Source organism: Aethalodelphis obliquidens, unplaced genomic scaffold, assembly GCF_003676395.1.
Source record: "Aethalodelphis obliquidens isolate GAN/ISIS:26980383/991018 unplaced genomic scaffold, ASM367639v1 scaffold28, whole genome shotgun sequence".
Taxonomy (NCBI): domain Eukaryota; kingdom Metazoa; phylum Chordata; class Mammalia; order Artiodactyla; family Delphinidae; genus Aethalodelphis; species Aethalodelphis obliquidens.
Window position 1 is genome coordinate 17115709 of NW_020837972.1, and position 16552 is coordinate 17132260.

At 43.0% G+C, this 16552-nt stretch overlaps 1 protein-coding gene across 8 annotated transcripts in view; it reads right to left on the bottom strand.

Annotated features, from left to right (window-relative positions):
• The window catches only part of CLIP1 (CAP-Gly domain containing linker protein 1), a 123745-nt gene that overhangs the window by 76307 nt on the left and 30886 nt on the right, over positions 1–16552 (bottom strand). For all 8 annotated transcript variants that reach the window (XR_003436754.1, XR_003436755.1, XM_027124898.1 and 5 more), the window contains exons 2-3: positions 11365–11559; positions 7287–7858 (exon numbers count right to left, since the gene is read on the bottom strand). Coding sequence is in view for 6 of the 8 variants with exons in the window: in XM_027124898.1 (XP_026980699.1) it covers positions 7287–7858; positions 11365–11449 (657 nt within the window). In the remaining 2 variants the exon portion in view is untranslated. The remainder of the gene's footprint in view (positions 1–7286; positions 7859–11364; positions 11560–16552) is intronic.

Below are 16552 nucleotides of genomic sequence, written 5' to 3' on the forward strand. Positions count from 1 at the left end.
CAAAGCTAGACAGCATAAGGTGCCTCCTCAACCCAGAAACTCCCAAGCCCCAAGAGCCTACACAGAGTCCTCAAGGCAGAGAAACCAGTTTTGACATGTTTGGCGTAAAGATACCGGCTTAGGTTTGCCAAGAGAACCTAATTTCACACCGACCAGCCAGCGCCCAGGTACTGAGCCCGTAGAAAACCCCCAGCACTGTGAAAACAGCACTGGTGTAGGCAGACAGGGCGCCACTGCACAGGAGAACAGCGTGATGAGATCCACGCGTCAGGCGCATCACTCCGTAATCGTGTGAAGACCAGAACCGAGGAGAGACGGGGCTAGCAGCATGGACAGCCGTCTGGGGGTCCAGGTGAAGAGGATGATGGCTTAATGCAAGGCAGCGCAGGACAATGGGGCTGCAGAGAGGAGGACGGATAGTAAAACCAAAGACATGAAATCCAGCGGGCAGGTGGATGAGTTTATGCATTCCCAAGCCTCAAAAGTGAAAATGGCAAAAGCACACGAATCCTACCCTCTCACAGTTGAAAGCAGCGAGCAGGAAGAGGAGCCCCGCTATCAACTATGAATTAAGAAGCGGCTCTCCTGCACCCGGCTGTGCACAGAGAGGAGGAAGCTGCCGGATCTAGCTTCTCATCCACAGTGTGATTCTCTGCGCTCCTTCCCAGACAACCTTACAAGGCTATGCTGAGTAAGATTTAAGGCTTATGGAAATTGAAAATGGAAAAAAAAAAAAAAGGAAAACTAAAATCAGAAAAAATGATTCAAATCTGCAGCAATCCTCACTGCAAAGGAATTAGGCTGAGACTGTGGTGCTGGAAAAGATCTCAACATTCAGCCAAGGTGTCCAGAAAGAGTTAACATAATGTGAACATCTGGGGTCTTCTCAGCCTTGGGCCATACAAAATAACAGATCCTTCTACTAACAACTACTCTATCAGCAATCAAGGGGAGGAGACGTCACTGTGTAAAGAACAGCTTCCCTAGAGCTCCAACGCCCCCCCAAAAAGAGCCCAAGAACCCCCCAGGTAGATGATGAACAAACGCCCAATGTAAGTGCAATATCACAACGAGACTTGTAGATTTGGGGGTTATAAGTCACTGGTAAGAAGAATAAGAAAAACAGAAGAAATCAAATTATTACAAAGGGCACACTTGTACACACTTTGTGGGAACATAAAATGCTAACGGCTTTTTGGACTGTACTTTGGCAATATTTATTATGATTTAAAATATTTATGTATTTTTTGACTCAGAAATTTCATTTCTAGGGAAAAAAGGCGGGGAGCAATCTAAATGTCTATGATTAAATAGGTGCCCCAAACAGTGTGATATCAAACAGCAGCTTATTATTTTAAATGAAGAGTTGTATTTATTTACTAGCATAGAAATGCCCCAAATCTATCAAAGTATACTGTAAAGTGGTGTGTATATAATATGACCCCACTATATGTGTGTTTTAAATTTACATGTTATAAGTCTCACAAATAATGCTGAACAAATGAAGACACACAGAAAAGTACATACTAAATGAACTGTAGTTATTTAGACTCAAACACAAGCAAAATAACTTATAAGATTTTTTTTTTAATCTCAGGAAGATGTTTTTCCCTTTCACAGTATCCAAAAGACCTACAGATTTACACTATAGGATTCTTATATAAGTTTAAGAGCCCTGCGAGCAGCTCGTAGAAAGATAAAGCTTGTCACTTTAGAAACAAAAGCGTAAAAAGTCTCCTTCTCATACTTGGTCATAAGCTAAGAATTCTGCATAGAACATACAGTACCGGACATGGAGACAACCATCCTGAAACAGAACGGCTGGAAGTCAGTCAAGTTCTCGAGAACCTGACATCACATCCCTGAAATAGTGCCTACACCCGAAAATGCAGCAAGACCATCTCCAAAACATTCCGAGTAATTGGTCATCCCAGGGATTCCCAGTCTGGAAAGAGGTGAGTCTGAGAATCAGCTGGACCGCAGCATCAGCCCAAAGCAGCTCATGCCACAAGACAGATGAAAGCAATCTTCAACTAAGGAGATCTGTGGAATATTCGTGAGGACAAATGGGAAAACAGAGGGGCCAGAGGGAGATGGGAAGGAGGCAGGTGGGTTTGTTACAAGCAGCTCCAACTGACCCTTCTTGACCCAGCTCATCTACCCCACTGAGGCCCACCAGCGTGGAGGGGGGCAAGGACAGGCTTCCCCAGGCCCGGACTGCCTCCCCCAAGATGGGAGTGCCCAATACAGTCATAGCTCAGGAGCTCCCACCTGGATCCTAAAGAGGTCATCGGGCTAAACCTCACACCTGATGCAGAAATCCCCTTTCCTGCTCTTCCCGCGATGAGAGCAAGAACTGGAGAGAGCTGCGTGGAGAAGGCAGCCTCCACTCCTGCCCTCTCTGCACTCGTTCCAAGTGGAAGGCTCCACGAGGGCACTGGGGGTGGGACTGGGAATATTCTATACCGCTCCTCACGTAACAGTGACCTAACGAACTTAGTTCTATTGGAAGTTTTTTACTGAAGCATAACTGACTTACAATGTCACATTAGTTCAGGAGTGCAACGTGGGGACCTGATACTCTCATGTTACGAAATGATCACCAGGAAAATTCTAGTAACTGTCTATCACCATACAAAGTTATTACAATATTACAACTACCTTCCCTAGGCTGTACATGACATCCCTGTGATTTACTTATTTTATGACTAGAGGCTTGTACCTCTTAATCCCCTTCACCTAATTCGCCCACTCCCCCCCCATCCCCCTCTGGCAGAACCAGTTTGTTCACTGTATCCATGAATGAGTCTGTTTCTGTTTCATTATGTGTATTGGTTTCATTTTTTTAGATTCCACATATACAAGGAAAATCATATGATATCTGCCTTTCCTCTGACTTATTTCACTTAGCATAATACCCTCTAGGTCCATCCATGTTGTTGCCACTGGCAAGATTTCATTCTTTTTTATGGCTGAGTAATATTCCATTGTATATATATATACCACATCTTTATCCACTCATCCACTGATGTACATTTAGGTTGCCAACAGAAGTTTTCTTTAATTAGGAGAATTCCAATCAAATATTTCAGATTTCTAAATCTAATTCCCTTTATACATGAATTTTGAAGTAAAAATGTTTTACATTCCTAAATCAAAGATTTCTATTAAACAAGGCAGCACATTGAAGTAGAAAAAACAGGGCTTCCCTGGTGGCACAGTGGTTGAGAGTCCGCCTGCTGATGCAGGGGACACGGATTCGTGCCCCGGTCTGGGAGGATCCCACATGCCGCGGAGCGGCCGGGCCCGTGCACCATGACCACTGAGCCTGCGCGTCCGAAGCCTGTGCAGCGCAATGGGAGAGGCCACAACAGTGAGAGGCCCGCGTACCGCAAAAAAACCCACAAAAAAACAAAAAAAAACAAGTAGAAAAAACATATTAACTGGGAACAAGAGGCCATAATGATACGTATACACGTACATCACACATGACCTGAGGCAAGCTGCATTTCTTCTCTGGGCTTCAGTATTCTAAGCGAAAAGAGGCATTTGTTGATCTCAAAAGAGCCTTTCCAGATCTAAAATACTGTGATTCTAAGGTACTCCTTTAATTTCTCCTAGAAATACTAACCAAAACAGTAAATAATTTTACTGCCTCTAAAAACACTCTCATTAGACTTAAGACTCTTAGAGATTCAAATTCTGTTCCAAGTATGCTAGGTTTGAACATGTAATTAAAATTTTCCTACAAATACACCATTCAAGCCTCTACAAACCAACCTGCATCTGCAGATGCTCCTTCCTTACTATAAAAGTGGAGGAACTCTCCGTCCGTCTCAATCGAAGGCAAAGCAATCCCCGTGTGTGCTCAGGGTGCCACCTCTTCCCAGGAACCTCATCCCAACACTGATTCCCCACCACCACCACTGTATCTGCACCCTGTTCCTCTAGTCCAGATCAGTTTAGTCAGGATGTAAACACCCCGGACTCTGCCATCTTTAGAAAACATCTTCCCTAGATCCAATACTCCTCCAGCATCAGCCTGACAACTCTACTCTCCTTCAACATCCGACTTCTTCAAAGAACGGTCACCCCAAATCCACTTTCAACCACCTCTGATCTATTCTTTACGAAGCAGCTGGAGCGATCTTTCCGAACTGCAAATCTAATCATATCACTTATCACTCTTGTTGCTCTTAAGGTCAAGATCAAAATCCTTAACATGGCCTAAACTTACAGGCCCTATGTCACCAGTCCCCGCAGACACCACCTAGTGAATGAGTCTCATCTCCTACCCCTAGGGGCTCCTCCGCCTGTGCGGAATAACACTGGCCACTTCCCCAAACGTGCCAACTCCCTCCCATCTGGGGAGTTTGCCAATCCCTCTGCTAGAATGTTCCCTCTTGCCACTACCATTCCTCTGCCTGGCCAATTCCTACTCTCCTTCAGGTCCACTTTAATCCTTACATCCTCATGGAAGCCTTCTGTTGTAAGCTAAACCATCCGGACCTTATCATTTTGTCTGTTTTATCAGCCAAGCAGCACAATACTTGACTAGAAATTTAATCAACTGTTTCTTACTCTGGTGGAACAGGAGAGCTCCTTGTTTTGAAAGCGTGCCATACGCTACCCCATTTCATTTACAGCTAAGCACTCAGAATGGAATTGCATGCAACCTGCAGTCTAACCAAAGCTGTCCTGTGCTAAGGCAACAGGCTTCTGATTTAACCAAAGCTTACTAGATAAATATGTACCATAAGTCTTAAATATTTTTAGGCCCTTTGACCTAGTAATTCCACCACTATAAATTTATCCTAGGAAAGTAAGAGAGATACACACAAAAAATTTTAAATGGCATTCATGGCAGCAATATCTATACAGTAAAAAGTGGAGGAGAGGGGAGGGGAAGTAAACATCAGTAAAAATGAAAAGAAGAGCAAACATCAGAAAACCTTCACTGTGGGGCTTCCCTGGTGGCGCAGTGGTTGAGAGTCTGCCTGCCGATGCAGAGGACACGGGTTCGTGCCTCGGTCCGGGACGATCCCACATGCCGCGGAGCTGCTGGGCCTGTGAGCCATGGCCGCTGAGCCTGCGCGTCCGGAGCCCGTGCTCCGCAACGGGAGAGGCCACGACAGTGAGGGGCCCGCGTACCGCAAAAAAAAAAAAAAAACAAACCTTCACTGCAACAGTGGTTAGGATACATGCTCTCACTGCCGAGGGCCCGGGTTCAATCCTTGGTGGTGGAACTAAAATCCCACAAGCCGCTCAGCGTGGTTAAAAAATAAAATAAAAATAAAATAAAATTGGTATAGCAAGTGAGTATGAGCTAAACAAACAAGTTACAGATTGAGCCGCAGAGCTGAAACGACGCTCTACGTTCTGAAGCATCAACTGCTAAAACTCATGACTATTATAACCAGAAGAAGGAACCTACTGACCTTGACACTAAGAGATCCAGAGGGACCCCGTTGAAGGTAACAGGTATTAAAGGGTTCCCACAGGCGCATGGGGCCTTCCAGATTCATGATGCTACAGGACTGGGAGACAGAAGTCCCAAGTTCTAAATCTAAAACCTATAGTGAATGTACTATATGGCTACAGGGAGTCACTGCCTTTTTCGGGGCTGAAGTTTTCTTGTCTGTAGGACAAAAAAAATCACAAAAACTTCCAATTTCAAAATTATACTATCAATCATCAGCTCTCCATGACAGGTTCTGGAGTAAAAATACCTAAATTTTAATTGCAGAAGCACCACTCTTTAGGTTGTATGACCTTGGGCAAGTGATTGTACTTCTTAGGACCTCCGTTTCCTCACCAATTCTATGGGGGCTACTCCATACACTGCTGACACATTCAACGAGATGCACGGGACATTCTAAAGGCTAACAGCCATTCTTTTTTTCCCATTATATTACTGTAAGCCTCCAAGACTGATGGAATTTTTACGGATACAAAGGAAACTGAAGAGCACAGGGTCAAAGACTTCAGACAAACGTCATACCTTGAACTGAACTGACTAAAGTGTTGAAAAAGTCAGAAAATAGCTTTAAATTTTCATCAATGAGAAAAACAGCTAACATTTCTTGGGAATTCTCTGGCAGTCCAGTGGTTAGGACTCGGTGCTTTCACTACCGAGGGCCTAGGTTTAATCCCTGGTCAGGGAACTAAGATTCCACAAGCCACATGGTGTGGCCAATAAATAAATAAATAAATAAATAAGGTTCTGCTGTTTAAAAAAAAAAAAAAGTTACCATGTCTTGAGTGTTGACTGGATACCGGGCACTGCTAAGAATGTCATATGCATCAGCTAATTTAATCCTCACAACAATGCTAGATGTTAGCACTATTATTCAACCTCATTTTCATAGATGAGAAAACTAAGAAGTTAAGTAACTTGCTACGGTCACAAAGGCAGAGCTGGACTCAGCTTGTGCTTTTAGCACTGCTACACTGCCTCTCGTTTAACACAAACAAACAAAAAAATAAATCAGTCACTGTGTCATTCAGGGGTTCTAGAATGTACAGCATGTAGACCTTATACATTGTTTCCTGCTTATTAGCAAAAAAAAAACTACAGTACATTTCTTTTTTCTTAATATTTATTTATTTATTTGGCTGCATCGGGTCTTAGCTGCCGCACACTCTTCTCTCTAGTTGTGGCGCGCAGGTTCCAGAGCGCACGGACTTGGTTGCCCCTCGGTACGTGGGACCTCAGTTCCCAGACCAGGTATCAAACCCGCATCTCCTGCATTGGAAGGTGGAGTCTTAACCACTGGACCACCAGGGAAGTCCCTCCTTTCTTTTCCTAGACCTAAACCTGATCATTTAAAAGGCAGAGAAATTCTGAAATAACATCCTGTGATCTCTGAGTTTTCCAAGACACTCAAAGAAACAGGATCTCATATTTACCCACACACTATCCTTAAAGCAAAAATTAAAAACCAGAAAGAAAAAAAACCCTTTGTTAAAAACGTCTAAGTCCACCTCTCAGCTTGTTTTGTCAAGTAAAGTTACCTTAATATTTACAAGCTAAAAACTCAATATTCTTTTGACTAAACGAAGATAAAACTAGAGTCGATCCCTGCAAACCTACGCTTATACTATGCACAAACTGCGTAGCCAGTTTCTAATCTGTTGTATATTTACACATAAACGGAACCAGAAAAGTTGATTACTTACTCTATAAATGAATGATCATCCCTACAGAACAGATTCTGAGCCCTTATGTGTGTAGTTCAACCCGTCACTCAGGTCAACATACGACCTTGGAAGGTTCATGGACTCACCAATACTCGGTCTCCAATTTTGAGCTCTCTTTCTCCTTTCTTGACTGAGCCGGCCTCCGAAAGGTTGGAAATAGATTCACTGGTGGTTTTTGTAAGGTTGCTGATCTGAGACGTAGCTGAAGGTTCCTTTGCGGTTGGCTGGGGCGATTTATGGGGAATATTTGAGGGGGTGGCTGGGGAAGAGGACACCATGCTGGCTGTCGAAGCGGACAGAGGTGAAGTCGTTCTGGAAGCATGAGTTGTCTGCAGGCCGTCGGCTTCATCTTCTGCCTGCACCTTCCTCGTCAACTTTGAAGGTCGGGTGAATATGCCCTTTAAAGGCTCACACTGGAAATACCGAATTCCTGCCACTGAACCATCATTCTTGCCTATGGGTTCATCTAAAACAATCCCGGCCCATTGGCCTGGTGCAAACTGGGTTTCTCCCAGGAACTGGATAAATCCAGGCTTATTCCCATTCACCCAAACTCGCTCCCCAACTCGAAAATCATCCACAAACTCCTCTTGTGTCTCAGCAGACGGAGTGCTTGATGCTTTTTCACTGGATATTGTTTTTTCTATTGGAGCTGCAACTGAAAACAGAAGAAAGGATCAGAAAAAATTCAATTTCATATTTAAGCAGACAACCCCTAAGTTAAAAGGAAAATAAACTAGAGAAAGGGCCAAAAGCAACAGAAGTAGCCACAACTCTTCAAGAGGTACTCTGTTTATCTTTTTTCTTTTTTTTTTAGCAAGGAGGCAAAAAGTACTTGACCCATCACTACCATTTTCTTTTTTTTTTAAATAAACTTATTTATTTATTTATCTTGGCTGCACTGGGTCTTCATTGCTGCACGCGGGCTTTCTCTAGTTGCGGCAAGCAGGGGCTACTCTTCATTGCAGTGCGCAGGCTTCTCATTGCGGTGGCTTCTGTTGTTGCAGAGTATGAACTCTAGGCACGCCGGCTTCAGTAGTTGTGGTGCACGGGCTTAGTTGCTCCGTGGCATGTGGGATCTTCCTGGACCAGGGCTCGAACCCGTGTCCCCTGCATTGACAGGCAGATCCTTAACCACTGTAGCACCAGGGAAGTCCCGCATCACTACCATTTTCAATGCTGTCAAAACTCAATGAGCTGATAAGACTGAGTCCTTATCTGCAATTAAGATTGGAAGAAGTCAAAACTGGGGAAAAAAGGAGTCCTTTTCCCAGAATTCATAATATAGGTCCGATTTCACTCTTCACCCTGTATCCTGCACATGATGAGCAAATGCCCATTCAGACCCAGTGAGACGGGCTCTATTCCCCCATTTGAGTGGTCAGTTAAAGCTGACAGGACTAGGCCCATTTAACCACACGCATTCGCAATTAACTTGATGCAGGAGGGGATTCAGTGCCGCAGTCCCTACCATCATTATTCCAAGACTATTCCTTTGCTAGCAGAAATGGAAATCACAGCAGGGAAGAAAAGAGAGCATATGGCCTGACTCCCTGTAAAGGCAAGACAACTTGGCAAACTCTACCCTACGGTAAAGACAGAGTTAAATTCTGCCAGGAATGTGATATTTACACTGGAAATACACTCACGCATTCACCCAGCAAGCGTTTATTAAATATTTAGCGTGAACTCGCAAAGAGAGCCTGAATTCTTAATGTCTGCCATTTACTGGGCATATCGTGATCTCAGGATGTTCCATGACCTCTTAGTTTAGTTTTTTCATCTGTAAAAGGGGAAAGTAGTAATATCTATCTCGAGGGATTTTTTTCTTTGAATGAGGATTAAATGAAATAATGTATTTATCCAAGTTACGCATCTTTCTTGAGTTCCTACCACTCCGGAACTAGTCCCAGGCATCGTTCTTCACCAGGGACACAGCAAGACAGCACAGTCCATGCCTTCATAGAGCTCAGAGTCTAGCGGTGGAAAAGCAGACAGTCAAGGCACACACCAGGTAACTTCAGGTGGTCTAAGTGCTGTGAAGGAGACAATGCCTCTGGGCAGAGCAGTCAGGGAAGGCCTCCTGGAGGAGGTGATATCTAGTCTGAGGCCTGATTGACAGGAGTGAATCACACAGACTGGGGAGCAGAGTGGCCCAGTGGAGCGAGAGTGCGTGCTGAACATCTCTTTACCCTACATAGAAAGGGGGACTGTGGAGTTTCCATTTGTGGAGGGTTTTTTTGCTTGTTTGTTTGTTTAGAAGACAGTGGATGCTCTCAGATAGAACAGATAATAATCTGCCAAAGACAGGGGCCAGTTTTTTTTTTTAGCATCAGTTCTGGCTTTGCACATCAACAGTTACTCTTCCCAGAGTGCTGCAAGCATGAATTTCTGAAAAACAATGTTCATAAAAGTGTCTTGAATTCCTTGGCAATCACTTCCTTTTAAGCGTGTAAGTTTTAGTATTAATAAGCTGCTTTAATCTTAATTTAAAAAAACCTAACGTGTGCCGAGTAATACTGGAGAAACCAAGTTGAATTACTCATGATCCCTGGACTCAAGGACTTCAAGTGCTAAAAGGTAAGCACGAAAAATACTAAAAGTGAAAAAGACAATTCTAACAGGGGTAAATATAACAGTGGAAGGCCTTATAGAAGGGTTGGCATTTGGAGGGGTCTTAAAAGAGGAAGGATTTTGAGGAGAAGGGGATGCCAATTTTGACTGACTTCCCCAAGGCTAAATAAACCCATTTCTTCACAGTCCTTTGCTTTATCAGTAAAGCTTTCCTCTAAGATGTTGTTACCAAGTCTAAGCTCGTACTACTCACCACACAACAGGCAGGTAACCAAGAGACGAACTGTTGGGGCAAAGAATAACAACTTTATTCGGAAAGCCAGCAGACCGACAAGATGGCAGGCTCGGGCCCCAAAGAACCATCTTGCCTGAGTTAGAATTCGGGCTCCTTTTATACTAAAAGGGGAGGGGGTAAAGTCAAACACCTCCTGGTTCCCATCAGCCTCCGGAGGGCATGGGTTAATTTCTTCCTCCCTGCAGTCATTCACAGGTGGGCCTGGTCAGGATGTTTCCCGTGAGCTGAACACAAAGGTATTTTAGCTTAATGCTCATTACCTGGGAAGCAGGGTTCCAAGAGATGGGCCATTATGTATAATTTAAACTTATAGGCAACATCCCTTTAGTGAGTAACTTGTAATAGAATACAAAAGGTTCTTCCCTATTACAATGTTTTATGGCTTCTCTGAAAAGGTTTTATCCTGATACATAAAATGTAAATAACTCAGGATCTCCAATGAGTCAACACATATTTACTGAGCTCCTGTTTCGTGCCAGGCAATTTTCTAGGTGTGTGGATGGAATACAGCAATGAAAAAAAAAGGGAAAAAAAGCAAACCCAAAGATCCCTTCCCTCAAGGAAGACCTATGAATGTCTTTATGGGAGAACTTGAAGAAACAATGTTGTACTTAATAGATTATGGTGGGCACCTGTCTGGAAAGGCTGAAAACATAAGATCTAATAGTATACAAATCACATAAAAAGATGGTAAAAGCAAGCATCAGATGCTTCTCTCCTGCCTCTCTTACTAAAGACCTTAGGTGATCGTTATGGGATGGAAATGGAAATGCTGAAGGAGGAGATGGAGAACAGATGAGGAACAGGTTGTTAACGATAATAAAAGACACAAGTTCATCTATAAAATGGGGAAGGTTTTCCCTCATGAGCCAGACTTGAGCTACTGTACTACCTGCTCCCTTGATGATGATGGCCAATTTCAGGTCAGTGACTGTCATCATATCTTTTAAGCCAGATTAGTCTTTGTTTTCTCTATATATCCCTAAACCCCAAGAGAAAGGTCCTGATGAGTTCAGGAAGACACATGGGCAGAAAAACTGAAGAAACACTTTAACACTGTAAGGATCAAACACTGAAATTAACTTGACAACTATTTCAGAACCTTACACTGAATCAATGAAATAGACTCTTCACTGATTAAGACTACTAAATATAAAATTCTATGTCTTTTAATTGAAACTTTTTCAAGTATTTTCAACAATATGAAGTTTTACAAGATTGTCTTTTTAAATTTTTCAAGTAGAAGTCTTCACATATGATGAAAAACTTGCTGTTAATGAGAAACAAAGCATTACCAGAAGCAGGTGTCTTCAAGACTGTGCTTCCGGGCTTAAGAATCTTCGTAGGGGCCTTAAGCCCGCTTGGTTTTAGCATACTCATTGTCCTTAGTATATCAGAGCTGTTTTTCCTTTGCCTGTTGCCACTATCTTTCCCCAGTCATTGATAGAACTGTGGGTGTTTCTATAGTGGAGTCAGTCTCTGGGTTAAATCTGCAAAGAGAAAAATATAAAAAGAGTTTAGAATCTATAGGAGAAACAAAGTAGAAAGAGTTAATGAAAGTAGCTTTCACAGCCTAAACTTTTCCTTATGATAACCATCTCCACAATGAACCTAGGAACCTAGAAAACTCCAAATATCAAAAATATGAAGATGCTGCTGAAATAGATTTAAAAGCAATTTACTATCCTAAAGACAAGTAGCTAAGGCTGGCAATATATTCACTTTCCTTTATAGTATCTAATAATACCAGATCAGTACAGTGCCTAAAAACCACACAATCCATAGAAGAGGGTTCAGAAAAATGTGCACCAAACTAAATGGGGGAAAGAGAAGGGAGTTTTCAGTTTTCACTTCATTGACTTCTATGTTGCTTAAGTTTTATGACCACAAGCCCGTATTAACTGTATATACTGTTTAATCCACAGAATTATACAATAACTCAGTATAAAGCCAAGTATATGTTAAACAAGAGAAAGGTTCAAATTCAAACTCTGTAAGAAAAAGCCGTATCTGGAAAGTACTAAAAGGAAGTTATCTTTGTTTTATCTACAGAAACACAATGAACTTCTGATTTACTCAAGACCGAGTATGAATCTACAACTTCTGGCTCAGGCAAAACAGTACCTTGCCATTTGCTCTTTAAGAGAGGAGGAAGACCTTGGGATTTTGGAATACAGAAAAATATTTCTAGACATAATACCCAATAAAACAAAATTCAAAGAGAAAAATGCTCTTTACTGACTCTCTCAAACGGCTGCATTTTGCATTTTTTTCTGGTAGTCGAGCTTGGATGATGACGCACAGACCTCACTCTGGCTCTCTTACAAGCAATGCCAAGCATCAGTGAACAACCTGGCCAGGGCTAACGGAGGAGCTGCTAGGGTCCCTGTAGTGAGGTGAATGGTGGCCTCCCCAAAAGATATGTCCATCTGGAACCTATGCATGTGACCTTATTTGAAAGAAGAGTCTTTGCAGACGTTAATTCAGTTACGTGTCTTGACATGAGCTAGCTCGTCCTGGATCACCTGCCTGGGCCCTAAATCTGATGACAAGTGTCCTAATTAGAAGAGGAGATCACAGAGGAGACAGCCAGGTGAAGACCCAGGCAGAGATTGCAGCCATGTGACTACAAGCCAAGGATGGCCAGCAGCCACCAGAAGCTAAGACAGAAGCATGAGACGGATTCTCCCTCAGAGCCTCCAGAAGGAACCAACCCTGGTCATACTTTGATCTCGGACTTACGGCCTCCAGATCTGTAAGAGAACAAATCTGTTGTCTTAAGCCACCTGGTTTGTGGTGGTCACTTGTTATGGCGGCCCCAGGAAACTAATATAGCCATGTAAGTTTTTCTATTCAAAGATAATCAGACTGGGACTTCCCTGGCGGTCCAGTGGTTAAGACTTTGCCTTCCAATAGCGGGGTACAGGTTCGATCCCTGGTCGGGGAGCTAAGATTCCCACATGCCTCGAGGCCAAAAAACCAAAACATAAAAACAGAAGCAATACTGTAACAAACTCAATAAAGATTTTACAAATGGTCCACATCAAAATATCTTCAAACAAACAAACAAAAAAACCAAAGATAATCAGACTGAATGGAAATCAAACCAAGACAGTAGCCTCATTAGGCTCACTCTGAAGACTCCCCATGGTTCTCAAGAGGGTCCAAAACGGCACAAAGTGTTTTTTACAAAGTCAAAGGTAAGCCGTGTGGCTTGGGGGAAGACTGGGATTAACAGAGAAAGCACTGCTGTGTGCCTGAAGACAGGGGTTGCCGATCCTGGGTATTAATACAAAATTCCCGGGCTCTTGTCACCACCATCACCCTCACTGCCAGGACGGTGGCAGTGTGCTGGGAGTCTGTGTGCCAGGCCAGGTGGTTCTAACTCAGAGTCGGATTTGAAACCACATGCCTTACTGCCAGACCCTCACCTTACACAGCGTGTAAGCCGCAAGCAGAGCTACCTGCTCCTGCTCCTGCCTTAGACAGGTGGAGGGTTCCGCTGAGTCTCCTCTAGGCTATTTACTCGTGCAAAAATATCTGAGGAGGCTGGGGACAAGCTAAGTGCAGAGATTACCATGGGGTCTTGTGTGTTGGCTACTCTTCACCCTGGTCCAATATCATAAAGTGACAAGGGTCAGGTAGTTAAGGACAGAACAAAGGAGGCACGATCGTCCTGGAAAAGCTACTATAGCGGCGAGAAGAGAGGATGAAGTACTCCTTAAAATATTTCACTCGGGCTAAACAGTGAATTCTTGGGCTCAGGTCAAGCACTCCTCCCTAAAGAGAAATTCTGAAAACTGCCACTAGCGACTAGGCCAGCCTCAGCCAGTTTCAAACCTTGCAGCTCAACATGCTAAGCTCACAAAACACTGGCCAACCTAAAGCCTCGGCCTAAGAAACAGAGGCGTGTGTGGTTATCAGGAACCCAAGAACTGTCATAAACCCAAAGTCTTATGTCTTCTGTTGTCTAATCTTCATGCCTCTAGCTCTTGGTCCATCTGAGCTACTTGAATCCCAAAGCAGGGAACTGTGACCAAGATTTAATGAAGGAGAAAAATCTAGTCTGTCTCAATAAGAGAATTAGGAGCAATTTAAAAAAACACTCTGTGTTTTTTGTGTCTTGGACCTATTTCTGGGCCTTCTAGTTTTCCACACTATTTTAATAATTATGGCTCTAATCACTGTTAATATTTCATAGTACAAGTTCTCTCTCATTCTTTTAAATTTTGTAAAATATACAGAAAAGTACATAAAACAGATATGCAGTTTAATGGGTGAAGCAAACAGCTATGTAATCACAAACCAGATGTAGAAAAGCCACTGCCAGCACTCCAAAATCTCCCTGTGTGTCCCCTCCAGCCTCGCCTTTGTCTCCCAGAGGTAACTACTATTCTGACTTTATGGCAATACTCCCCTTTTAGAAAACAGTTTTACCGGTTATCTGTGCAACAATATGATTAGTTTGTTCTGCCTACTTTTGACGTATAAAAATGGAATCACACTGTATGTTGTGTCTGGTATCTTTCACTCAACATTGCTTATACAATTTGCGTGTTGGTGTGATTTATTCATTTTCATTACTGTGTGATGTGCCATTTCCTTAGTACCACTTTATTTTACTGCGACGGATACTTCTACAGTGATTTCAGTTTTTGGCTATTATAAGCAATGCTGCAACGAGCATCTTTGTGCACATAAACACATTTCTGCAGGGCATTTACCTAGGAGTTTAACTGCTGGATTATGAGGTAGGCACACCTTTAACATTTAATATCCCTCTCCTTTTCCCCTGCTGTGTGTGAGTTCCAGTTCACCAACACTTGATATTGCCAGACTTTAACTTTGGCCAGTGTGATGCTGAGACATTCATTGCGGTTTTATTTTGCATTTCTCTAATTAGGAACAAATTTGAGCATCTGCCTGCGTTCATTGGTCACTGCAATTCTTCTTTTGAAAAGTGCCCATTCAAAACTTGTCTCTGTTCTGTTCATGTCAGCTGTCTTTTACTCATTGATTTGTATATATTCTTGGTACTAATCATTATTGAGTTACATCTGTTGTAAATATCCTCTCCTTCTCTGATTATTTTTCTTTCTCCTCATGGTTTTTTGATGAATAAAAATTCTTCATTTAAAAAATAAATAAAACTAAAACCCAACAATGTTGGTTTTTAAATCTTCCAATTTAAGTTTCTTCTTCATGCATTATTAATGAATGCCAAGTCAGGCTTGCTTTAAAAAATCAATTCACTGGAGCTTCCCTGGTGGCGCAGTGGTTGAGAGTCCGCCTGCCGATGCAGGGGACACGGGTTTGTGTCCCGGTGCGGGAGGATTCCACATGCCACAGAGCGGCTAGGCCCGTGAGCCATGGCCGCTGAGCCTGTGCGTCCGGAGCCTGTGCTCCGCAACGGGAGAGGCCACAGCAGTAAGAGGCCCGCGTACTGCAAAAAAAAAAAAAAAAAAAAAAAAAAAAAAAACCCTGCCTTATTTGTGTCTCAAAATAGCTGTGAAGGTAGGTGAACAAATATATTTATGCCCATTCACAGACAAAGAGAATTAAGGTCTGAGAAGGTAAGTGACTTTCCCAAGGTCAATCAAATTAGTGCTGGCGCTTTTGGGACCTGGTACTTTGCTGAACAGATTCACTCTCTGAAGGAAATCTTCCCACAAGATGGTCATCCATTCATTCAACAAATATTTCCTGAGAAACTACTATGTAAAAGGTACTCTTCCATTTTCTCACTGGCCGATGGGGTAAGCAGGAAAGGAGAAACCGCTGGGAGGCTCAGAGAGAGTGCTGAACACACAAAAATTTTTGTCTTTGAGCAGAGAAACAGGAGCTTACTAGGGAAATGTAGAAGGAACGCCAAGCAGCCCAAAGTACACGTGAGGCTCGTGGTCATGAATTTAAAGTGAAACCAGTCTCCCATTATTTTTTCTCTAATAACAAGCTTCTGCTCAGGCACAGATATGAGGAAGGTAGATAGCTAAGTTCAACTACAACCAAAATTCTGCCAGTTAAATTAAAATAGAAGGGAAAAGCAAGGGAGGTGATGGTGATTTTAAAGGAGTGTTTTATAGGAGTGATTAAAATGGCACTGTGAATCTGAGATGAGTAAAAAGGGAAGTGAAGGCAGTGTGGGGTCAGAGTGAAAAATTGGATCAGAGGTCTGAGAGAGGATTAAGGATTGTCACAATGAAGACACTGGATACTCAAATGTGCATACAAATCTGGGGATCTATTTTTTTTCTTTTAATGTATTTATTTTATTTATTTTTGGCTGCGTTGGGTCTTCACTGCTGCGCGAGGGCTTTCTCTAGTTGTGGCGAGCGGGAGCTACTCTTCGTTGCAGTGCTCGGGCTTCTCACTGCGGTGGCGTCTCTTGTTGCGGAGCACAGGCTCCAGGTGTGCAGGCTCAGTAGTTGTGGCGCACGGGCTTAGCTGCTCTGCGGCACGTGGGATCTTCCCGGACCAGGGCTC